The following is a 26,299-nucleotide window of genomic DNA, read 5'->3' on the forward strand; positions in this document are numbered from 1 at the left end:
AGATTCCCACCCAAGAGGACATTCCCACTTTTCAAATTTGTACCTTGCACATCTCTAGGGAGTGCTAGTTACTAATCTATAGGGAAAAGGCAGTGACACAGCAGCCTTTGGGGAAGTTCTTCACTGAGGCTGAATAGCAAAAAACAGCTATCCAAACCTTTCTACTAGCTAGATAATCTGCCCCTCAGTGCAAATCTATAAGAAACAGATGGGATTCTGTTGGGGAGAGGGGAATTTTTGCATTGGAAACTGATGAAAAAAATGACAATTCTGTTGACTGCCCAGGATATGTACCATTTCAGCTGCTGAAATACCTGGATAATTTTAGGAGCAAGTGTGTGGTTAATGGAGGATGAGAAAGCATTCCGTTTGAACTGCTTCAGCATTGCCAATTACGTGAAAAAATTTTCTGAATTAAGATTACTGGCCAAGTAAAACAGAAACTCTTACACTGTGAAGTTAACATCCTAAACAACACTCAGTTAATGCTAAATTAAATATCTCTTTGTGAGAAATCACTATTACATTCTCTGCAAGCTGTTTAAAATTCTTTGGAGTTCCAGGCTAATACATGGGATGCCAAACATACACATCCCTTCTCCCTTCCATAAAAAGAAGAAAAAAAAAAAAAAAGGAGGAAGGAAGAAAAGAAATAAAAAAAGAACTAATCAAGATAGAGGTAAATTTTCTAAATAGAAAAAGTGATTGAAGTTGCATAAAAATTATACTTAAATATTATTTTAATTTCTGGGCAATTCAGAAACAACAACCTCTCTTTCTATTTATTTTTTCCTACCAAGATTTTATTGCAAACATGAACATTATAGATAAACCTTTAAAAATCTAGGGCCAAGATTATATAGGTCATTTGAGAAGGAAACAGACCTCCACATTCGGCTTTCAGGCTCCTATAGATGACCATTACCTGAAGGTTACAGACATTAACATTTTTTTAAATGTATTTTTTATTGAGGTATAATTTGCACACAATAAAATGTACAGTTTTTTTTTTTTTTTGTGGCCACACCACTCAGGCATGCGGAACTTCCCCAGCCAGGTATCAAACCCACGCCCCCAGCAGTGGAAGCATGGAGTCTTAACCACTGCACCACCGGGGAAGTCCAGTGTACAGATTTTTAAGTGTACAGCTCAATTAATTTTAACAAATGTGTACACCAATGTAATTACCCAAACAGGTAAGATATTCCACTAGCCTAGAAAATTCCCTCATGCCCTTTCCCAGTTGATAACTCCTCCACAACCAGGGGCATCCACTGGTCCAGTTTCTACCACCCTAGATTAATTTTGCCTGCTCTAGAACTTCATAAAATTGGGATTTTGTAGTATGCATGTGTACATGTCTGGCTCTTTTCACTAGGCATAATTTTTTAGAGATTCTTACTTAATCCCCACAGGCTTACCCTGTTATAGATAGCACTGCCCCCACGTTACAGATGAGCAGACTGAGGCTCAGAAAGTGTAGAGATTTGCAGCAAGTTAACTTAGCTACACTGGGCATGCCCAGTCTAATGGAGGGGACACTGGTTTTTAAAATCCCCATCACCACCCTACCCGTTCCCCATGACCAGAGAAAAAGTAAAATCACCAGAGAATGCCCAGGATTCTAGCAAAGAGGCCCTTCCACCTTAAAAAAAATGGCCTGTACTGGGGAAACATTTTAAAATCTAAAATACAGAGGTCAGAATAAACTTTTTAAGATTCAAGAGGGGGGGGGGAAAAAGGGAAACAGTCTCATAGCAGGCGACTGACTATTTTGAAATGTAAGAAGTCATACAAGATGAAATAAAAATACGATAGAAATGTTGGTCATGCTGGTATTAAAAGTAGTAAGATGTTGATGATTTAGGCCTCCGAAGGCTCCTTTACACGCGTTGCTATTATCTCGCTCAGCTGCTGAAACCTGCTGTTTTAAAGGCAGGAGAGTGGAACATCCCGAGATAGCACCTGGGTTATTTATCATTATGTATAACCCTGGTACACTCTATTTTATTATGCTGCCTTTAAAAGGAAGATAATGCAAGTATGGTTAATTTGTTTCTCTTCTTTATCTATACAGTGTCGTGACCCATCACGGCTTTGTCCCACGAGATTTGTTTTTCAACCCAAAAGAAATCCACAAGAAACTCTCCCTAAAAATTCCATTAATAACCTCTTTCAGCGCATATAGGTTGCAGGGTCTGGAACTAAGAATGTTTTAATCTCTCCAGCAAAACAATGTCTCATAATGATGTACAGGACTATTGCTGTACTGATGAAGAATCATACATAATTCAGCACCTTTCACTTGGCACCACTGTGATGTCCTCATTAGCCGTGGCTCACAGTGTCTGTCAGATGGTGTCCATGTGAACGCAGGCATTATATTGTCTTTGAGATGTGCAGCTGCTTCCATGACACTGCCAGTATATAAAAACATGACGCCAGTTTGTTTTATTTAGTGCTAAACCTTCCAGTTTGTAAAAACAAGGCTGACACAGAGCCTGACATGAGGCAGTGAAAATAATTAGCTCTCATTTTCTCAGCCTCCTATTTCCTTCTCCCTGCTGTGTTCTCTTTCCACTAAACCACCACATGTCAGTCGAAATGGGAGGCAATTAGTGGGCTCATTTCAGTCCCCACAACTGTGCTGAAAAGAAAGTATTTATGATGGCACAATGAACAGCTGAAAGATTAAATAACATTTTCCTTTTGAAAAGAAAATGACTTCTAGCTAAATGGGCAATTTCTGATTATTCTCAAACAAGCCTAAAGTAGTTGGTTTTTAAAATACAAGAAAGGAAAATGAGTCATTTTTAGGTGAAAGAATCAAATAAAACTTGACACAGTAATGCAAATAACTCATGTTTTATTGCAAAATATGTAAATGCGTTATACCCTTAACAATGGCTTGTGTCTAAGGTCAGGGCAGACTGGTGCCAACCAGACACCAGTGGAGATAAGGTTGTTCTGTTGCCTTCTGGGGAGTTGTTATTTGAGTTATGCTTGAAAAAAGGACTTTAGGGATGACGTTAAAGTAAAGTGAAACAAATCAAGTGAGATACACTTTCATACGATGCATCACACACTTGACTACCTGAAATGGTTCAGATGTTAGTTGACATGTTTGGAAAGGGCTTCTTTCTTTCTTCATTTTTAAACTGTATTTGAAATTGGGAGGTACAAGGTATTCATCTTGGAGAAAAAGAATAGTACGTCTTCCTCTTGATTTCTGAATAAATAAGAATCTATTCTATCTCAGACTGGGTTTCTTAACCAATATAGAAAGTGGTCTCGCTTACCTAATTACTGCTTAAATGTTTTTAATACCGGGAAATGGGCTGCAAATAAACTTTCACCCAGGACCTTCAAAATACAAAAACAGCTCTTCTACCTATTAGATTCTCCTCCTACCTCCCATGTCTCCAGAAATGACTCTAAGAAATACAATTTTTGTTTCTTTGTTTTAGAAATAGAGTTTTTGGAAAAAAAAACCCTAAACTGTCCTAGTTAGCAGGCATTGTTTATTCTCAATCCAAATCCTAATGTTGATGTGGTTGTCACACATCTTTGCTTTCCCAACATAGTGCTTTTTTTTTTTTTTTTGCGGTACGCGGGCCTCTCACTGTTGTGGCCTCTTCCGTTGCAGATCACAGGCTCCGGACGCGCAGGCTCAGCGGCCATGGCTCACGGGCCCAGCCGCTTCGCGGCATGTGGGATCTTCCCAGACCGGGGCACGAACCCGTGTCCCCTGCATCGGCAGGCAGACTCTCAACCACTGCGCCACCAGGGAAGCCCTAACATAGTGCTTTTAATTTCATTCCAAATAATCTGTTCGTTTAGTTGATTATTTCCAAGGTCTAATTTTTGTTCAGAGTTATCAAGGCCTTCTCTCTGCAGAACTTACAATGATTCCCAGAGACTTTTCAAAACCCGCTTCTAAAAGCAAAGATCTCTGTTATTATCAGCAACTGCGCCTGTCATCATAAAGTTGCCAGTGATGGCTGTTACAACCGTTTTAAAAGGCAGTCACAAATTTAAGTTCTGTTTCTCTGTTTGTATAATTATATTCTTACTTCCTACAAACTCAAATCCTAACTTGTGATTCATACACTGTGGTCAGTGTAGCTGTATGAACCAATAGCCACCCAAGGGGATCTAAGCCAACAATGGGTTCATTGGGAGCCTGGAACACTCTCTGAGCTAACTACACATTTTAATATAGCTGGAAACCAGCAATAACGTGTTTGCAATTTATTTAAACCTATGTTTCATCAGGTATACTTCCTTGCTACTCATGATTTTGAAAGGAATTCATAATCTTGATTAAGAAGACTAAGAGTGATCCAATCTGTGCTGGAGACAGCCCTCATGAGCTGATTGCTTTCGTCTCTTCCCAACTTCAAGTTCAGTGATGTCACACTGGCAATTTGAAATCGGCCACGGTAGGAGTATTGACAATATGGAAAGCTGCAAACACTACAAGTCAGGGCTGTTTCCCCAGTTATTAGACATTTTCTGGCAGGCCATTTCTACACATGACTATCAACCCATTAGCAAGGATGTACTGGACGCCTCTCCCAGTTTTGTTTTAGTTCTACAGGAGGCTGCCTGACCTGTTTGACGAAGCCCATCGCCAACGCGAATTGGAAATCAGCAGCAAGTCATGTAGTCAAATTCTGAACTGCATTTGCTCCTTTGCTGTCAATTAAAATTTGTATTTCTTACAGAACCCTACCACTGCAAGCTTATATACTGAGGCACACAAACACACGTGTGTGTACATGTATCCTTCCCCCAAAAAATAGTTGGTCATGGGAAATAACTTCCCTACACTGAATTTTTCATAAATGCAAGACATATCAAAGTAAGGCAAAGCAGGGGCTTCCTTGGTGGCGCAGTGGTTGGGAGTCTGCCTGCCAATGCAGGGAGCACGGGTTCGAGCCCTGGTCTGGGAAGATCCCACATGCCGCGGAGCAACTAAGCCCGTGAGCCACAACTACTGAGCTTGCGCGTCTGGAGCCTGTGCTCCGCAATGGGAGAGGCCACAACAGTGAGAGGCCCACGCACCGCGATGAGAGGGGCCCCCACTCGCCGCAACTGGAGAAAGCCCTCGCACAGAAACGAAGACCCAACACAGCCAAAAATAAAAAAAAAAAGTAAGGCAAAGCACTGCCTTTTAGTTCTTCCGAAATGTACAAAAGGTGTTGACTTTTTACTTCCTTACAAAATCCTTTGTGCCCTGTTATTTTATTCATGTTTATCTATCCATTTATAAAAACTCCACAATAGGAAAAAAAAGCCCTATTTGGCAGTTTTTAATATTTATAGTGCTTTGAGAAAGGGCCTGGAGATTCAATTAAGTTTATTAAATGCCACATTTTATAAGCAATCTAATAGAGACGTAAAAGCACCATAGGAAGTGGGAAGTATTTGTGAAAAGCAGCATTTGTAACCTATAGCTAAACAACTGGAGAAGCAGAACTATTGACTGAATTTCTTCGGGTGGGGAGTGGGAGAAGGGGGCCAGGTGCCAACAGTGACGGACGTAAGGAGGGAGGCAAGGGGGACGGAGAAGCCTTCTATTCCGATGGGGCCAGTTAGTGCTGCTTCCACCCCTTCCAAATGTCCCTCTTATTTTCTCTACCTGGTTCGCTTGCCCCTTCAAAATGCCTCTCGAAAGGAAATCACAAGAGATGGTCATCTGGAGGGAGGTGGCTGGAGTCTGGAAGCCAGTCTCTAGTTAAGGGTCCACTGGACCCAGGGTGTCGTTTCCCAGGCTTCTCCCCTAAGCTCATCTCTTCTCTACAGCTGGTGATCCACTTAGACCCAAGGGAGCCCAGCTTCAATCAGGTTTCCTTGCCTCACTGGGGAGAAAAGGGACTAAGGACACGAGAGAAAAGTCTGTGACTGTCCAGCACACGCAAGGAATGAACGGCTCCTCGGAGAGTTCCCTCCTAACTCTGCTTTTGAATTTTTATGACACAAAGTCTCAAAAGGATCTCGGTGAGAAAACTCCCGGGTGAGTTGACAGTTTATTCCTTGGCAATTTGAGAATCAATGTTCCTGACTGGTGAGCTTATAAGAGATATAATAATAAACTCTATGCAGCTGAATAGTTCAATAAAAAAGGGTGGTCGCCACCCTGGGGAGTTCATGAAGCTGCCTGAGATTCCAGAAGCCGCTTTCCTTCTGTAGCGAGTCAAAGGCCTTAGATTACAAAATGCAAGGCACTTTCCACATGAAACAAAAATAGTGGTGGTTTAGTATTAACTGACCAAAAAAGGTGTTTGCCTTTTTATTACCAATACACCTATTTTGGGGGATGATGATACTTTTCAAAAAGAAGCAGTATGACACCAAGGTTGAGCCCCTGGGCTGGACCTGCCCCTAACCAGGTAGGAACTCTGGGGGAGGAACTTTTCCTCTCTCCTCCTCAGTTTCCTCCTGGGCCTGCAGGGATACTGCTCCCTATGAGGGTGGATTTTAACAATTACACCAGAAAAATGTTTGCAAAGCACTTGCCACAATGTCTGGCTGAGGTATGAAATAATAATAATTACCATAAGCATTTCAAGCCCTTCGCCCAGGAAACTTGAGCTGAGAAAGACCCAATTTCTGCCAATACCACTGTCAACTTGGAGGCTGCCTCAATGTACATTGTTATTCAAATTAATAATTAACTTTACTCTTTAGAAATGGGTCAGGTAAATGGGTAAAACTTATTCTTAACTTCTTATTAATTTAAATTTTCAGGTAACCCTTTTGTCCAATTATTTCCCCTGCCAGGTTGTCTCAAAAAAGGAAAGGAAAAAGGATGTTTGTTTCATTTGTGGATGAATTCTTGAATTCCATATGGTGCTGGTGGTGAGGGCCTGGTCATCCTGAGGGGTTGGGGGCGGCAGCAGAGACTAAGTTCATGGGCAGGGGGTCACGCAGGTGCTCTGGACCACTGGAGCAGGCACAGGCTCCCAGACGTGAAAGGCTTTCCTTGGTCTGGTGAATCAACCTCACTTATGTGCCATAATCCATCTAGTTGTAAAATGAGGCTAAAAAAAGAATTTAATCTGAATTCTTTGACCATAAAGGTCGACAGGTCTTTCTTACAAGGAAAGGCTTTATTTTCTACATATATTTGTATATTTGTGGATAAGGTCACATTTCCATTGTTTCCTCTTAGTAGGCCAGTTACTGAAACAACAAACCAATTTTAAGTGGTAGCTAACTGGTGGTCCTTTTCAGAGGCAATGGGAAAACACAGCTACTATTTTCATGATAAAGTCACTGTCATACATTATTCCCAGTGGCTGCCGTTAGAATATATCTTTCATTTTAATTGTAAAAGAAAAGGCGAATCTCCCTGATACACAAACTCAGGTTTGGAGAGAACTTCCAAAACCCCAGTGTTCTCGTGTAACTTATTCTAGTCATGGAGATGGGGTAAAGGCTTCATCTTTTCTGTGAAGATGGGCTTATGGGAACTCAGTTAATTGGGATTTTGAGGATGACCTTTTTTCTTGGGTTCTACCTTGAAGGGTCAAGGTAACAAGGTTTTCATGTGGGGAATTTCAATTTCAATTTAAAACACATTTGTGAGGAGATATTTCAAAATGTCAGGTTATAGTCTGACATAATTGGGTAGTTTAGACCTGGACAATAATTTACTCTAGGATTATTTTGTGGAAGTTTCCAGATGGCTTAAATATCTTGGGCCAGGTATTAGAGCTTAGCACATGTTTAATATATAGGTGATGATGAAGATGTAATTTCTGGTCTCAGCTCCGTCCTCTTACCCTAGGCTGGTAACACACTTTCTCTAATCAAGGATGACAATACCATGTGCCTTATGTATCTCACAGAAATGCCAAGGGGGACAAATGAGATGACATGATGAAATAACTTGAGCTCTTCAGAAAGAAGGACTCTCTAAGCATAAGTTTTAAAACATTATATTCAGAAAATTATTTGCAAACGACCATGAGCCTCTTCGAGCCCATATTCTAAACTCATCCCTTCCAAAAAAAGCTTTTCCTGGGAACTCCCTGGTGGTCAGGACTCTGCACTTTCACTGCTGAGGGCCCAGGTTCAATCCCTGGTTGGGGAACTAAGATCCTGCGAGCCGCGTGGCGTGGCCAAAAACTTTTTTAAAATTTAAAAGAAAAGGAAAAAAAGCTTTTCCTGATTAACCTCACCCATTCCCGTCACTTCTTTATTCTTTTAGCACCTTGGTGTTACATCCGCATTGTATATTTCACTCTTTTTTTTTTTTTTGCGGTACGTGGGCCTCTCACTGCTGTGGCCTCTCCCGTTGCAGAGCACAGGTTCCGGACACGCAGGCCCAGCGGCCATGGCTCATGGGCCCAGCCGCTCCGCGGCATGTGGGATCTTCCCGGACTGGGGCACAAACCCGCGTCCCCTGCATCGGCAGGCGGACTCTCAACCGCTGCGCCACCAGGGAAGCCCTATATTTCACTTTTGATCTATTGCATTATAATGTCATCTATCCAGCTGCTCACCTTAGAAACTGGGTGCCGTCCTGGCTCCTCCCTATCACCCCAACTCCAGCTAGTGACATAGTCTGATCAGTTCGGTCTGATAAGTTCCGTCTCAGTGTCCCTGGACACAGGGCACTTCCATGGCACTGCATAGCCTCAGCTCCTTGTCCCTTTTCACCTGGTTGTCTGCACTGCCCCACACAGGACTTTATCACTCTATCCCGAGCCCTTTCCAATTCATCCTTCTCTGTGCTTTTGAGAGATCTTTTTAAAACGCAAATAGAATCCTCTCTACTCCCTGCTTAAAACTCTTCAAACTCCTTAGCTCAGCACGTAAAACAGTTCCTTTTCTGGTCTCCAGCCACCATTCTGGCCTTAACTCTCCCCACACTATTCCACCTGCTCCATATTAAAGTTGCCCCAGAGGGAGCGATGCTTGAGTTGAGTTGTGAGGTCCTATAGAAATCAGTCCAAAGAAGAGCTGCCTGTGTTTTCCTGGCTTCTGAGCTTTTGCACATGCTGTTCCTTTTGCCTTCAATGTCTTCTCCCTACCTAATAATTCCTGATGGTTTTCAAATTTTAGTTCAAGTATCACCTCTACCAAGAAGACGTCAAGATCCTCTTCTGATCCCTTTCTACATCACTTCAGTGCTCATCCACTGTGATTTCACTGAATGATGTGCATGATGTTGTAAAAACTGCATCATTCTGTATTAAAACCATTCACTGATCTTGTCTATTCCCATAAACTATGGGTTCCTTGCAAGGCAGTACTATACTTTTTTACTTTGCATTATGAGCATCTAGCATTGAGCCAGACACACAGTATGTCCTCAGTAAATTTCTGCTGAGTGAATGGATGAAATTATTACTCTGCATGGGTGACCAAGGATCAGCAGATAATCGAAAGTTGCAGTGACTTCAGGCCTTGTGGATAACCAATGACTCAAGAAGTCTATACCATCATGGTCAAAACCAGACCACTATATTTGGTCTCCAATATCATTTATAGCTCCTGATTTTTACTAACTATGTATATATTTCAGTTTTCCACATTAACAAGTCATTTCTTTGTTAACTGAAAATAATTTTCTTGGTTGAGATTACTCTTGACAAGTCTTTTTCAGGAAAATTCTTCCCTCTTCTTTTACCCCATCCAAGCCATAAAAATGTTTAAACACAGAGTACTCATAAATAAAGTGCCATAGAGTTGAACATCCCAAAAAAGGCAAATTAAAATGTGCTATTTATTTACCATCAGATGGACCTGGGGTGCCCACAGCTACAGAATCTCAGGATTGGAAGGGCCCTTGCTTATTGTTGGAGAGGAACTTACTCTCTTGCCCCCCTTTCTGGTAGCTGCTTCTAACAACAGGCATGAATAGACAGTGACCCATTCACAGAGGGAAAAGAAAAGTGTTCCTATACCAGACACCTAGAGTCAGAGCAGCTTTCACTCAACCAAGTTCTGTGGCCCAAACAAGGGAGGTTAAGATTTCCATTCAGCAAGAGCATCAGTATACCTGCAGTGGTGCAGGTAAAACACTCTGTCCAGTGTCTAGAAAGAGCATCTTTTTTTTTTTATATAAATTTATTTATTTTATTATTTACTTATTTATTTATTTATCTTGGCTGCGTTGGGTCTTTTGCTGCTGTGCACGGGCTTTCTCTAGTTGCAGTGAGCGGAGGCTACTCTTCGTTGCAGTGCACGGGCTTCTCATTGCGATGGCTTCTATTGTTGCGGAGCATGGGCTCTAGGCACACGGGCTTCAGTAGTTGTGGCACGCGGGCTCTACAGCACAGGCTCAGTAGTTGTGGTGCACGGGCTTAGATGCTCCGCAGCATGTGGGATCTTCCCGGACCAGGGCTCGAACCCATGTCCCCTGCATGGGCAGGTGGATTCTTAACCACTGCACCACCAGGGAAGCCCAAGAAAGAGCATCTTTTGAAGCCCCCTGGTAAAACTAACCCCTTGCAACAATTTCCAATCATTCCCAAGTGCTGGTTCCAGGAATGACCTGGGGTAAGCATGGTTTAATTAGTGAGGGCCGGTGGGCCAGCTGAGCCCCACCAGCTCTCCCAGAGCAACGGGCTCATGTTGTGAGGAGTTGTTTTTACAAGGTCTCTTTGCAGCATCAAAGGTAAGGTACCAATAGTGCAGTAGTTAAGAGTTTGGTTCTGGGGTCAGAGAGGCCTGCGTCAGATCCGTCTTCTGCTACTTGCTAGCCATGTAACCCTTGGACAAGTTAATTGGCCTTTCAGAGCCGTAGTCTCCTTATTTGTAAAATGGGGGAAAATAGCACCTACATCTGAGTCCCGTATGCCTGGAACACGAGTGGTCAATTCATAGACGTGATCACTATTACTGGCTATTCATAGTAATCCAAAGTAACAAAAACCTATTATGATTCCAATTCATATGACACCTCGCCCACGTAATTTGCCCAGACTCTAAACATAACATGAAGTAGCAGCCTGACTGAATGAGATTTGGTCAAATGTCCTGCCACCCCATTTAGCGTTGATAATCTAGGTTTCCATTTTGCCTGCAGTTCCATTCTTGCTGTTGTTCTACTCTCGATATTATAAAAGTGATTCCCCTTAAAAAACAAAGAAACTGGAATCAGGAAGCTGTGACGCCAAGAAGCATAAACAATTACTCTAGTGTCCGTGCCCCCGACCTTAACACTCCCCACTGCCCACCATGGTTTGCAGTGCGTTTCCTTGAGGGTTTGGGTGGCCTCACACAGGGCTCTTCAGCTGAATGAGAACGATTCCTAGATTGGCTTACAGAGGCAGCTGGCAGCCTTTCAATTAAATTCTATTTTATAAAGTCTATAAATTTACTCAGAATCATGTTACCAGCTGGTAGGGGGTATATAAAACCACACAGTTCCAGGAGAGAAAAAAAGTAAATTAGACTGAAATTGATCCAAAGGATTTAAAATATGATTTACCTGTAGGCCAGTCCCTGGTTTCAAGTGAAAACCAAAAACAAGTTCAAGGTTCACTATTTTTTCCTCATTTTCTTCAGGTTCACCTACTGAGTCCTGAAACAGAAAACTAAGCACTGTTTATACTACATAGTGTTTTTACTTTTACTTCCCATGTAAAGGAGATGATTTCCCAGCACTAGTTTTTCCATTCTAATCTATTGCTTAATTTTTGGTTATTTTGGAATACACTACAAATTCCAATTACTAAAAGCAAGAGAAATGACATATTAAGCCTTTGAGAACTTTGCCAAATGATTTGTCTCACGCACTGCAAACTGAATGACACCATCTTACATTTTTCACAATGCATCTTGCATTGTGCAATTTTACCCCAGAAATGCACTTCGTCCCTGGAGATGCACAGAGACTTCACCTTGAGAGTTTCACAACACTCAAGATATTTACACCCTAATCCCAAAGAAGAATTATGCAGTTCCTAGAGCACCTGTGGATAGAGGGCCAAGCAGAGGAACAAATGAATCTTCGTGGGCTTAGAGATGGAAAACCAGAGTTGTTGGTGAATGAGAAGAGTTCTGTATATTGTTTGCAAGTATCTACTAATTTTACAACAAACTATGCTGTATGCCTTTAGACTATATTCAAAATAATATGTTAAATATACTAATATGTTATTCAAACAATAAAACTTCTACCCCTCAATGCAAGTGGCAATCCAGAGCTTAGCATGTGAATTCCTTCAGCGGCTTCCATGTCGGACAAAGGTCTCCCGAGCCAGGTGGGAGGCCAGAGGTCCTCACCTACAATGTTAGCACTTATATCCCCTAGCCACTAAGGTGACATGTGTTGTTCTTATCATGACCGTATTGTTAATATTTCAACTTGCAGGGAACAAGGTTGTTCCATTTATGCACATCCTCAGCTTCACTCAAAGGGCCTTTTGTTGGACAGATATGATTAAATTTCACTTCAAACAACGGTTTCCGACATTGGCAAATTTAGGTGTGGATGTGGCTGGTACATATGTCAATAAAAGTAGCATATTCTCAGTAAGAAAAACCTTCCTTACCTTAATGAGTGGTGGGAAGTGAAACAAGTTTAGGTAATCGTGGGTTAACTTCTCAATGGCTGACTGTAAAAAAAAAACACAAGAAACCCACATGACTTTATTAATGATCCGATAATGCCAAGAAAGGATTAAAATTATTGTGCACATATAAAGGCATTCTTTATTTACATAGTTCACAAAATACCTTGGGGATGTTAATATCCAACATCTATTGAGAATAAACCTGGTTGTTCAAAGTATTATAGGTAGTTTATAATTATTTAATGGAACAGGAAGATATTTTAAAGATGTTTAATCTCAGAGGAAAAAATAAATAAAACCGTTCTTCAAATACCGGTAGAGTATAGTAGTGAGAAGTTACTATTCTACTGTACAGAATGCAGGTGTCACCCCGAGTAATTGTGGGAAAAACAACAAAGAACATGAATATATCACCAGAGGCTCTCATTAGGGCTGAAATCTCACTAAAGGGTTTACTGCATTGAAAGGGCTTTTCTGTGGGTTTGTGTCCAAAGCTCCCTCCCCCAGTGGAGGACAAAGGACTCTTAAAGGAAAGGAGGACAATTTAAATGATGATTCTTGTTTATACTCATCAGGTATAATCCAGCTTTTCTGTGAACTGAGCATATCACATAGAGAGTAAAAAAGTACCGATGTAAGAAAAATTAGATGCATTTTTAAAAAAGTGAAATGAGGGCTTCCCTGGTGGCGCACTGGTTGAGAGTCCGCCTGCCGATGCAGGGGACACGGGATCGTGCCCCGGTCCGGGAGGATCCCGCGTGCCGCGGAGCAGCTGGGCCCATGAGCCATGGCCGCTGAGCCTGCGCGTCCGGAGCCTGCGCGCCGCAACGGGAGAGGCCACAACAGTGAGAGGCCCACGTACCGCAAAAATACGAAAAAACAAAACAAAACAAAAAGTGAAATGAAAGCTGTTGACACATCATCCAATAATGAGCACTTGTTGGATGTTAGGCTCTATTCCTTCTTCAAGGCTCCTCCACAGAGGGCTTCCAGGCTCGGGTGAGGAGGATGCCAAGACAGGCTGAAAGGAACAACCAAGTAGCAAAGGGCAGGTGGACAGACTGTCCACTTTGCAGTTGTATAATCGACCATCTGTAGGCTGAGAGACTCACTCGTTGAGAAGGTGTACAACAATGTCCTGCCTTCCTCAGTGAGACCGCAGAGAATGGAGGGCACTTTCTCACCCTCTGGATGGGTGTGTGTGTGTGCGTGTGAAGCACTGTCACAAGGACCAGGCGGGTTCTTCCAGTCTGGAGGTCCCCTTGCAGCGTCCCATCCCGAATGGCCCAGCTTGAAGGATTCTTTATCCTCGTTGCCCCGAGAATATATGCAGGATGCTCCCAGACCTCCCATGGAAAGGCCCGTTTCCATGACCCTTTCCCCTCACTCTTTCCCTCTCATGTAAGCTTATTTGTCAGAAGTACCCAGGACCCAGCTGAGTTTAAGAGAGTGTCACCTGTGGGCCAAGCCCCCCACCCCTGCCCACCCCTGGGGCGGCCACTGTAATAGGGCCCTGGCTTTGGCAGAGGTGTAGGGCCCGCACGCCTGACTTTTGAGACCCACCCCCCCCAGGGACTGACTGTCTGTCTGTGCACATACAGACTCTTCCAGGAGGGAGTCTGCGGTCCCTGCAGATGCTGGCTACACCCCTCCTTTGGAGCTCAGGACAGACACTCCGCTCCCAAATGCCAAGACTCTGAATTAAGAGAAGTTGTATATACATGTTTTCTCTCTTTTCTGGGATGTCAATTCCTTAAGGGCAGGATCCTTTGTTTCTTCACAGGCCCAGGACTGTGATCAGTAAGCATCCACTGGATTTGCTGAACCATAATCAGTAAGTTTGGACATCGCTTGCTCTAACGATACCAACCAGCACAGAGGGGCACTTAGACTGTCGTAGGCTGGGTCTGGGAATATTTAAATCACCGAGGCTGTTGAGGAGCTATCACAACTGCCACCCCTTTTCCTCCTGACTGCTCCTTAAGGAACGAGTCCTATTTCAAAGGCAGGAGAGGGGAAGGGGAGTTGGGAGCATCTTTTTGGCATCTGCTAAATGGGACAAGATTTATCAAATCTCTCTCTTTGAACCCTGAAACTTCTCTGTACCAGAGAGAAGAATTTTTCCTACTGTAGCCCATCTAAGCCAGCGTTGCTTTTCAGGATGGATTTGCCCACAGCTGGAGGTTGAGATTAAATTATTTACCATCATTTAAGATGTATGTTTATGCATGAGGTTTCCTGCCCATCTTGTGAGAGGGAGCAGGTGGTAGGTTAAGGCTAAGCCATCATCTAAAGGGTGCTGAGGGGCTGTAAGGATGTTCCTTATGTGGATTCAGGGCCCATAGGACAGAAGTGGATGTGTTCTCTTTGGACCTCAGGGAGGATTTCCCTGAAAAAGCCTGGTATCAGTAGCTCCAACTGAGGCAAAGGGGAAAGTTGTTGGCAAGTTGGTAGAGCCTCTGTCAAGATGTGGATTTGGATAAGAAGTTGCTTTTTCTACATTTCCTTCCCTTTAAAAAAAAATATATTTATTTTATTTATCTATTTATTTTCGCCATGTGGGGTCTTAGTAGCGGCCTGCGGACTCATAGTTGGTGGCATGCATGCGGGGTCTAGTTCCCCGACCAGGGATCGAACCCGGGCCCCCTGCATGGGGAGCGCGGAATCTTACCCACTGGACCCACCAGCGAAGTCCCTACATTTCCTTCTTTATTCTATTTCTCTTCTTTCTAACCTGTGTCCACCCTTCCGTCTACCCACACTGGGGTTGAGGAGGTTTGGGGCGTAAACTCGATTTCATTGTAAGATCTCTCTTGAAACAGACCTCTGAATAATAACAAGGTGCACACAGATGCCAGCAAGTGTTATTTGGTTTGAGTAACTAAAAAGCAAAACAAAACAAAGAAACAAAAAAACAGAACTGGTTGCTAAACTACAAAAAAAGCAACAACAACAAAAACAGAGGTTTAGCTTTGAAAGTGTTTAAGGGACTTCCCTGGTGGTGCAGTGGTTAAGAATCTGCTTCCCAATGCAAGGGAGATGGGTTCGAGCCCTGGTCTGGGAAGATCCAGCCAAATAAATAAATAAATAAATAGATTTATTAAGAAAAAAAGAAAGGAAAGCTTTCAAGACTGAAGTTCTGGGGGGAAATGTTAGGATTTCCTGAGAAAATGAGGGATAAGAGTACACATAAGGTGGTGTCTGTTCTGGGTAAAATTTGGAAGATTGCAGACTTCACTCAGTCTGTGGACACGTTCTGGCATCGTTAGGGGTCCCTAGTGGATATCCGGCCTCTCTGGCCTCAAAGCAAGTTGCCTCCTGCTATTGCCGGGTGGGCTGGCAGCTCTGCAGGCGCACACGGCTTTAGCGCCACACGACGCTTCTTCCCACACTGAGGCCCCTCCACAGGCAGAGCCCTGCCGCCAAAACACCTCCTCCCCACACCCTTCACCCACTTACACCTCCTGGCCCTTCAGCTCTCAACTCCATAACTTCTGCACAGAAGCCTCCCCTCAGCCCAACCTCAGCTCTCCTTTGTGGCACTTCTTACAACTGCCATGTTACCATTTTTGCATGATTAATGACTGTCTTCTCCACTAGACTAGAGACTTCCTGAGGGCACGGGGGTTCTACGCAGGCGTATCCATGTGACTTCTGCTGGACCAGGTATTAGGCCTTTGTTCTGGGATTATGAAGAGGGGGTAGGGGCCCCATGTGACTTCTGCTGGACCAGGTATTAGGCCTTTGTTCTGGGATTATGAAGAGGGGGTAGGGGCCCCATGGGGCAGCAGCCAATGATCAGCTGGTATGAAGTATTCCCACACTGTGGCCACCAGCTCAGCCTCTAACATGACACACGACCTACTCCACAGTAGGAGCTCAATAAAGATTCGCTGACTGAATGTTCTCCCTTTCTGAGGTACCTTTAAATGGATGATATGCCCCTTGGAGACGATGCCCATGTCTTTCAAGTCTTCCTCCTCGAGAAGAAGCAGTCGCTTTCCTGTAATGTTGTTTTCCTTAAACAAGTTCGCGTATATGCTCATCTCCTCTGAAGTGTCACCTGAAGGGAGTGATTAGAAGACAGAATAAAATTAGACTCAATCACATCCCAAGCAAAGTTAACTCCATGAATTAAGAAGGTAAGTTTTTCCACTTGCCTTTTCTGACGAGCTGCTGAACCCAAAAATACTGTGGAAGAGAGGACATATATGGTTTTGAAGATTCATTCACGGTCAGTGGCCAGACTTAACAGTAAAACACATGGTTTTTCAATGGATTAAAATACCTTTAATTTTTGCTAAACCACAAAGGGAAAACAGAAGACTTTCTCTTTACTGTTTTAAAACTTCAAGGTTTCAAATTGGAGACATCCTCCCTTTGGGGGTCTTGGACCCTTGAAGGACCATTGGTTTTCCTCCTTATTTGAAAGATATTTAAAAATCCTTTCAAGAAGATTCTTACTTATTATGCTTTTTCCATTCATGTGCCAGTGGTCCCCTGGGTTGTTGAAGGGCACTGGTTTACCCAGGAATTGTATGAGTGAGAGGGACCACACGGCAGTGGACAGAAAGATGGATAAAATACGTCCTCTGTTCTAGGCCTGGTCATGAAGTAGCTTTGTGGCCCAAGACAAGTTAAAGTGTGGAGCTTCCTACACAGAATGAGGTTGGACCCAGCAACCTCAATCCTTGAATTTCCCTTGGCGTGTGTTTACCGTAGCCTCTCACACTATCCAGGTGAAGGGAGACAGAATGGGGGGCCACACCCAGGCCCACCAATTCTCTAGGGAGCCCTTGACCCTGGAATTTTATTTAAATGCTTTGAAAACCACTCAACCTCAGAGCAAAGACTAAAAATAGCTTTTAGAGCTCAGTGCCTTTTGAAACATTTCTTCTCAAATGAGAAGGGCCAACTTTGCAGCTGGGGATAAAGGGATTATATGGAGGCCTGTGAAGAGGCGAGCCTAAGTCCTCTGTCCTTGTTAAGCAGGGCTGGCAGGAAAGTTAAAATCACCAGGACTCAGGGAATGGGAAATAGAGGCAACTGGTACCAGCATACTTCCCCTGCAGAAGCCACAGAGATGAGCTTATCTGAAAGCAGTATTACTTCACCAGAAGACCAAGGGCTGGGAGCATATGCCCTGGCCCAGAAACCAGTTGAGTCTGGTAAACCTTCCAGAGACCTTCCCAAGAGTTTCTAATAATGAGTTTGACTTTGGGGTACCTAGTCTATTTCCTGGGGTGTGGGCCTGCTGAGGCTGGCATACAAACTTTTATTTTTTCCTTTTTCATTTAATGAAACCTTGAACTTATAAAATGCACCTGGACAGGCAAAAACCCCTGAGGTCTCTGACCAAGAATTCTTGGACCTGTTTTTCACTGAAGGAAATAGACACAGAAATATAACAGGCTAAGCAGGATTGCTCCTCAGGGTCTCCACCCAGACTGTAGGGTGTGGGATTTCCTTTGGACTTAACTAGTCTGTTCACATCTTCCCCCAAACATGGGGCTTCTCCGGCTCCCGCTTCAGAGAATGTCTGGGAGCTTGGGTCTATTCCTTCTTGGGAAGGTCAGAGTAAAGATGGTAAAATGAACAGGGCTAAGGCACTGCCTCTACCAGTTCTTTCCCCACCATGGTTCAAGTCCATCCCTGGTCTTTTGGGAAAACTTAAGATCAATTTTCTTCCAAGTATGTTCATTTAGTATCCTGGATCCCCCCTTTAACTGGTATTCATTACTGTATCCTGGAATACCTTTCAGAGCAAATAGGGAGGTGGAATCCTCTTGTAAGATTTGAAGAGATACTTGCTTTGCTCGAGGCCTTATTTTAAATCATTACTGCATTAAAAATAGAAAGACATGGAATTTGTCAACTTCTCCTACTTAACACTTTCCTAAGGCCCAAACCCCTCTCCCTGTATTTTTAACTTGTGGACAAATTTATGAACTACCTGCCCAGGTTAAATGAGGCATTAAAAGAAGCTGCTTACCACGTCCTCTTCTGTCCAAGCACCAATCTCAAAGGAAGGCAGCAGCTGCATGGGAAATATGAATGAAATGGAAAAAAAGAAGGAATATTATCACTGCCTTTTTGGTTTATCCCCACACTTTTCAATATTTTAGCTCTGGGCAGCTAAAACCAAGCAGCTCTGGCTTGGTTCCTCCTGCAGGTGGCATTGAATGGAAACCAGTTTTCCCAACCGTTAAGGAATTTCTCAGGGTTCCAAAGATGTTGCCCACAGAAGCCAAACCACCTCTCAGTAACAATTCATTGTGCTTGGTGAGCTGTGACAATGGGACTCTGCACATCTTGGGATTTTCCACTCATTGTACTTGGCACACTGAGAGTAGCTTTACCTCCCATGAGAAGGCCTTGGCAGTCAAGGAATTTCTGACGTTTGTCAGATACCAGAGCCGTCTTCGGAATTCTCAGTCAACACGAAGATCGTTTGATCATTAATGAAAATTCCAAAGCAACCACTTGGTAACCAGATGTTTTACATGCTTATTTTTAGAGGGGAATTTCTAAGTGTTTAAATGTCTCCGTTGCACTATATTTTTAAAACAAAATATTAGAAGGACACGTAAAATTGGAGCCGTCCTAAGGAACCCAGGTTGCAGAGTTGCTCTAACTAAAACTAAACTAAACTAACCTCCCTCCCTGGCAAGTATACAAACATGAACGACAACTTTGCAAGAGGACTCCTGCCTGCCCAATTTCAGAGCCAAAGGACTACTGGCTTCAATATATGCTCCATGGCCACAGACTAAATAAACACCTACGTAACGGGAAGAAAATCTGTGTCTTGTGACTTGAATTAGTTTGCTATAGCCATTAGTTTTAACCAGCTTCACTTGCCAACATGGTTGGATTGCTCATGAGGCAACATGGCGAAGTGTCTTTCAACACGTGTTACAAATAGTATTTTTTGTGCGAGTTGAAAAATAAAGAAGTTGGATTTGGTTACTTTTACCATTAGTGTAAACGTCAGAGGGTGGGTGAGTTAACCCTTCTAATCTGCAGGCATTTTAAATTCACACGCTCAAAACCTTGCTAGGAAAGGCATGCCCCTGCCTTCAAGGAGCTTTTAATTTAAGGTGGGGGGGTAAAGTAGGTATGGGCTATACCTTGGGAGGAGTTCAAGGCCACCTTCATTTTAGTTTCCTCAGTGCCCATCAGAGTGCCTGGCACACAACACCTGGTAAATTTTTGTTGAACAGTTTGTTGAATGAGTAAAACTGAAGGGTGCATTTACTATGATGCTAAATTCTCTGGTATAGAGTTCAATGTCTATGGCTATACCACGGAAAAGGGAGGGTTTCATAGACTGCCATGGGGGATGGAAGGCATAGTGGCTTGAGCTGGCACAGCAGGGCTAGAAGAGAGGTGACTCCTGGTGAGAAGCAACAAGGCAAGACACTGGCAGTGGTGGAGGCGGGACAGGAAGGAAGGATGGGCACGGCACGTTTGCTCAACGGGAGCTCCAGATACAGTGTGCGCATGTCCAAGGATCAAGAGGAACTGCAGCCAACTCTAGGGGGCCAGGCAGATTTATTTTAAAAACCCACTAGTTACAATAAATCTGAATGCATAGAGTTTGAGACGTACAGATAAGTTGCAAGGGTATAAATCGCTACCACTCTATATGCACTCCGCTGCCCTCATGTGCTCCGATTCCCACAGGACTGCGCCTTCCCTCCTCTGAAATACCTGGTGTTTGTAGTCACATGCACTCACCTGCTTTCATAATGCAGAAACGAAAGTGACTTGAGAAACAGGATCTAAAACTGAACTTGATCAAAGAAAATACATGACAAGTTTTATTTCTTCACGGGGCAGCTGGATACAGCTGCAGAAGCGTCATTTGCTTTTCCCATCACAGAATCAAATGTGAAATAAGGAACTTGTTTGATTAGTTTAAGAAACAACAGACTGCTTTACTTTACAGAGCCTTTTAAGGCTGCATCAAGGCTGGCTTTTAGAAGGAGTGAGGGTGTATGGAATGATTTGATTTGTATATAATTCCCAAATGTTGTGCTGAACAAAATTGATAAGTATTTCTTGAATAAAGGTTGTAAAGGAAACAACTAATCAAAACCAACATCTTTGGTTTTCATGTCCGAAGGAGAGGAGAAGAGTTGACTTGTGCTCTGAGGGTGGCTCACCAAGACGACGCCAAGGGAAAGGCGCTGGATTCAGTGTGAGACTTGCTCCAGCAGGATTCTTGCATGCTGCTTGCAAAGATTAGTGAGAGGAAGGCTGGAGCCAGGCACTGCTTCAAGACGGTTTGAATTTGGCAGAACAGGGGAGAAGAGTTAATATCTCCAGCCACAGAGTGGCTTCCTATTTCCTCTATGTCTGCTGTACCTTGTTAACATTATCAGTGTATCTGCTATAGGGTGAGTTCTAAGCTTTTCTGTCTCTCTTTGGGGATTAAAAAAAAAAAAAAAATCCACCTTGTGACTGCCCCATCGCTTTACAAATTCATTATTCACACTCCAATTGATTACAGGAGAGAAGCTCACACTCATGGTCATGTGCGTGATAATGATTCCTTCAGAGGTTGTTGGGAATCCAACCTAACAAAGCTCTGATATACACAATAACACATAACAAAGGGATTTACTGTCAAAACGTTTATTGCAAAATGGAGTCTTAAAACAAAGGAAAGCAAAGCAAAGTTCACATCAAAATGAAATGTATGACACCAACTTGGATTTCTGAATACATTGTGGACTTTGTGTTGGAATATCAAATTCCAACAATGAAGTCAATAACTGAGTAGTCTTACCGCACAAGAATAAAATTTAATCTTCCATACAAACATGATACACGATTTTGGCATAGGACTTGCTCAGGATAACATTGCGATAGAATAATTGAGAAAAACGTTTTGTTAAAAAAAAAACCAATAAGGTGATAATGCCATCTATTCAAAGCTCACACTCAAAGAATATAAATATTTTCTATCATTTAGTACAAAAATTTTAAAACAGTGCAAAAGCAATATGTGCAGTGTATTGTATCTGACATTAAAAGGTCTATTATTCTGCACACAATATAAAATAGTTAATGTAGGTGCCTGAAACTCTAGCTCTGAAGTAAATAATCACATGCCAGAAAGCTCCTCACAGGCAATAGAGTGCAAACTAAGCTGGAGTCTGAGGAAACATAGCTAGTCCTCCAGATGTCCTGGTAGACGCTCATTTCTCATCAGACAGGCTGCATCTACAGCTATCAGGCTATGTTACAATCAAAAGAACAGAACAGATTCTTCTCTCTGGAAATGCTTAACATCTAAACAGGAAAACAGTCTTACCCCAAAGCAGCAAAAGGTACCTGATTATAGAAAAATTATGCTTTATTATGTATGCGGTACAGTAGACTGCTAGTTTCAAAAGGCAGCAACAAGTCTAGTGTATCAAAAAAAAGGATCAAGATTTAACTCAGAGTAAGTTTTAAAATTATCTCTCATGAAGTTCTTACCACTCCAATGAAACCTCTGAAAAGCAAAGTTGTGTACATCGTAGTGCCATGAGAAATCGTTTTAGATCTCTCCCAAACCTTCCCCCACCCCAATTCCTTGATTTTCATGGGGATCAAGTTTGAATTCCCCAGCTGGTGTTAAAGTCTAACAAATCTACTGCATATTAAAAATCATTGGCTAATAAAAAGAAACGAAATTGAGTTATTTGTAGTGAGGTGGATGGACCTAGAGTGTGTCATACAGAGTGAAGTAAGTCAGAAAGAGAAAAACAAATACCGTATGCTAACACATATATATGGAATCTAAAAAAAAAGGTTCTGAAGAACCTGGGGGCAAGACAGGAATAAAGACGCAGACGTAGAGAACGGACTTGAGGACACAGGGAGGGGGAAGGATAAGCTGGAACAAAGTGAGAGAGTCGCATGGACATATATACACTACCAAATGTAAAATAGATAGCTAGTGGGAAGCAGCCGCATAGCACAGGGAGATCAGCTTGGTGCTTTGTGACCACCTAGAGGGGTGGGATAGGGAGGGTGGGAGGGAGACAGATGCAAGAGGGAGGGGATATGGGGATATATGTATATGTATAGTGATTCACTTTGTTATACAGCAGAAACTAACACACCATTGTAAAGCAATTATACTCCAATAAAGACGTTAAAAAACAAAAACAACAACAACAAAACTGATCTGAAAAGTGAATTAAAAGCTGTATAATTAACATCTTCATTAGAAATTCTGCCTATGGCTGATAAATATTTCTTTTTAAATTTAATAAGGCTAATAATAGAGTCTAAAGTCTTCTAAATCATCTTCATAGATCAAGTGAAACCACTTAAGGATTCTGTTTATATGATGCAGATTTCAGGGATGTTCAAAACCCTAGAAAGACACTGACTTGGAACAGAAAGTAAAATAGCCAGTGCCCTATAGTAATTACCTATAGCCCAATTTTAGGTTAGAACATTGCAAGCGTATCACTGAGGTTATCAATTCTGCTGTGTCCAAAATCTCTGCAGTTTCTTGATGGCAGAGTATTGAGCTATGACCATCTCTGGAATTTCTGTGAGGAAAATGGCAGCAGTCGAGAGATTAGAGAAATATTACCTGAATGATGGTAAACCTAGGTCTGGGTTATTACCTTTCTCTTTTGGCCTTATTTGGCTGCTTTTATTAATGCACCAAAACCTTATGTATAATCCTAATAGATCTAATTATTATTATACATTTTTATTTAATGTAAATTTTTTAAAATGTCCATCCCATTCATTTCATACGTTCTAAATTTATTTCCGGTTATTCTCAAATGAGAGACAAGGTTTACACTCTTTTTTTTTTTTTAAGGTTTACACTCTTACATAAGGTGCACAGATCCCAAAATCAGCCCACAGAGATTCCATTATGGGTAAGGCCTTTCCTGACCACACTTTAAAGTCCACAACACTCCCCTATGGGCCTCATCCTTCCCTGCTTCGTTTCCCAGCGTGCACTTATCAAATGTTTACTACATGATGCATTTGTTCTGTTTGTTGTCCATCTCCGCTTGCTAGCCTGTAAGCTCCACAAGTGCAGATTTTCATCTAGCTGTTCCCTAGAACGGTACCGGGCGCAAAGGAGGGGCTCAATGAATACTGGTGGGATGGATGACTTTACCTTGGCCTGGGAAGATGTGCAATGACAGGCTGTGAACTACCTGGTCTCTGGCTCTCCTTCAGGTTACATGGCACAGAGCCCCAGGGCATGCTGGGAAGTCAACAGCTGAAAACCATCCCCTCTGCTCCACTCCAAGATCTTCTGCTTGAGTGGCTCGTCTTGAATCAAGGAGGACTCCTCCATGTCTGAGTGCAGATAGGATGCCTATTTATGTTTGCACCTGTTTGTCACCAGCAATATACTGTGGTGTGTGTGTATCTGTGTCTATGTTTGCATAGACATAGGAAGTGAATCAGATTGGGTATGTGGGGAACCCATCTTCTAGGGGAAACGTTTACCTCTTCTTTCTGTGTTTGCCTGGTCTGTGGGTGGTAGCAAGGCCTGCAAACACCTCAGACTAGCTAAACCTTGCCATGTGCATGGTCTTCAAAGGGCGACAGAGTAGATTGGCTCGTGCAGCTTACGTTCTAAAGATGTTCTCTATCTTTCCTGAAAGCTATTCACTTTAACTTTCATCTCATCCTACTCAACAAATACCACTTGAAATTGATAGTTTCGTTTTCCAGGTTACAGAAACCACTTATTTTTCAGTGTCTTTTCACTGGCATAGTTAACAGTAGCTAACATTAACTGACCACTTACCATTGGCCTGGTACTGTGTTAAATGCTTTACATGTATCATTTTATTTAATCCTCACAACAATCCTTTAGGTAAGTACTATTACCATTCTCAAGTTAAAGGTGAGCAGACGTACAAGTTAAATAATTTGCCCAAGATTGCACAGCGATTTTGAATCACGATCTGACTCCAGATCCTTCTATTTATCACTATTCTATACAGACTGGTCTCTACATTTCACACCCAGAACATTTTATTAGTAATTTTTCTCTAAATAAAGCTGGCACAGAGTACTGATCATTTTGTGGTATTTTCCACCCTTAATGGGGATTGGAAGCATGTCATGCTTCAAATTCAAGGAGGCTTTTTATGATCAAATATACTTGGAAATAATATTAGACAATATCTATGATGATATCCTTTCTTAAATCTTCTATGGGCTTCCCTGGTGGCGCAGTGGTTAAGAATCCACCTGCTAGTGCAGGGGACACAGGTTCGAGTCCTGGTCTGGAAAGATCCCACATGCCGCAGAGCAACTAAGCCCGTGTGCCACAACTACTGAGCCCGCGTGCCACAGCTACTGAAACCCGTGTGCCTAGAGCCCGTGCTCCACAATGAGAGAAGCCACTGCAATGAGAAGCCTGCACACCGCAACGAAGAGTAGCCCCCGCTTGCCGCAACTAGAGAAAGCCCGCGCGCAGCAACGAAGACCCAATGCAGCCAAAAAAAAAAAAAAAAAAAAATTTTTCCATAAAAAGAACCACCCAAAGTACTTTGGTTTAATAGTCAAATGAACGGCACTGCTTTCAAATTTAGACTGAAAAAAAATCTTTCTTTGTTCTTTTGCCTTTCTGTATGTACATAACTACAAATGTTTTGTAGTTTTTTAATAAAGTGTTTTATAGTTTAAACAAGCTTTGACAATTCTGTGATAACATTCTGAGAATATCTCTCTGGCTAGCTAGGTTTTCAGAGCAGCACCTACATTTACTTCTCTTTAACACCAGCATGGCTGAGTCAGGGTTAAAAAAAAGAAATCTGGAAGGCTAGATCTGCTATAAAAAGGACCCTTCATTCTGCACTTTTGCCTAAGTAAGGACAGCTTATCTTTGCTATTCTTTTTATAATATTTAGTTCCATCTTTAAAATATCTCTACATGTATTTAGAATCCAGGATTCTCATGCCCCTCTGGAAAACAAACACACACGCATACACTCCTGCCCCCATATTAACACTCACACTGCCTGGAAGTGTGATCCCTTACCCTCTCTTTCTCTTTGTATAAAGTATAAGCTAAGCCTTAGATGACCGTGTGCTGTTAAGAAGCTTCTGGGGCGAGCACTGGTACGGAAGTGCCACAACACTGCTGTTTGGTTTCAAGTTAGAGTATTTCTCCTGCAAACGTACTACTGAAAACATCTCTTGGGTTTTACTTTCAGTAGTTGTGCTATTAAGTATTAAAACCCCTCAGCACTCAGGTATTTCTGGAGAAGTATTCGTTAGAACCTCCTTTCATTTCAATTTTTTTATTGTTAGATTTTGTAGTCACTATCAATTATTTCTGACAGTATGGTGTATTGCCATAAGGGAAAAAAACCATAGTATGTTACAAGAAAATCAAGTGTCAAAGAAGAATTAGGAGTTAAGAGTGCTTGTTCAAAATGTAAGCTTTTTAAAGCAACTGAATAAATCAAATCAAATCAAACTATAATGTATTCATTTTTTAAAAGCCAGAATGTCATTAGTTAAAAAATGCTATATTACATATAGAATCACAAGTTTCTATAATCAGGCACCACATTTGCTGATTCATTGAATAGACCTTTTTGGCTTAATCCCCTCCCCCCTTTTCTGTAAGCAAAGACAAATCAAAAGTAAAATCGTAAAGAAATGACTGTCATATAAATGTGATTGGCCTAAAAATGCAGTGCTTGGTTTTCTACCTCCTTACTGGTTTCTGTACAGACTGAGATAACAAGTTTCTTTTGTTTTCCCGG

General features: G+C 42.3%; 1 protein-coding gene across 4 annotated transcripts in view; it reads right to left on the bottom strand.

Moving 5' to 3' along the window:
* Nucleotides 1-26,299, bottom strand: part of MAP3K20 (mitogen-activated protein kinase kinase kinase 20) — a 176,259-nt gene that overhangs the window by 22,600 nt on the left and 127,360 nt on the right. For 3 of the 4 annotated variants that reach the window (XM_022570053.3, XM_022570055.2, XM_089916660.1), the window contains exons 12-16: nt 18,529-18,573; nt 16,697-16,727; nt 16,460-16,599; nt 12,516-12,578; nt 11,450-11,542 (exon numbers count right to left, since the gene is read on the bottom strand). In XM_022570053.3, coding sequence (XP_022425761.1) covers nt 11,450-11,542; nt 12,516-12,578; nt 16,460-16,599; nt 16,697-16,727; nt 18,529-18,573 — 372 coding nt within the window. The remainder of the gene's footprint in view (nt 1-11,449; nt 11,543-12,515; nt 12,579-16,459; nt 16,600-16,696; nt 16,728-18,528; nt 18,574-26,299) is intronic. The other variant, XM_030760385.2, reaches the window with a different exon arrangement.

The sequence above is a fragment of the Delphinapterus leucas genome, chromosome 8 (genome assembly GCF_059928025.1).
Source record: "Delphinapterus leucas isolate spDelLeu-1000000601 "Yukka" chromosome 8, BTC_Dleu_Yukka2, whole genome shotgun sequence".
Lineage (NCBI taxonomy): Eukaryota > Metazoa > Chordata > Mammalia > Artiodactyla > Monodontidae > Delphinapterus > Delphinapterus leucas.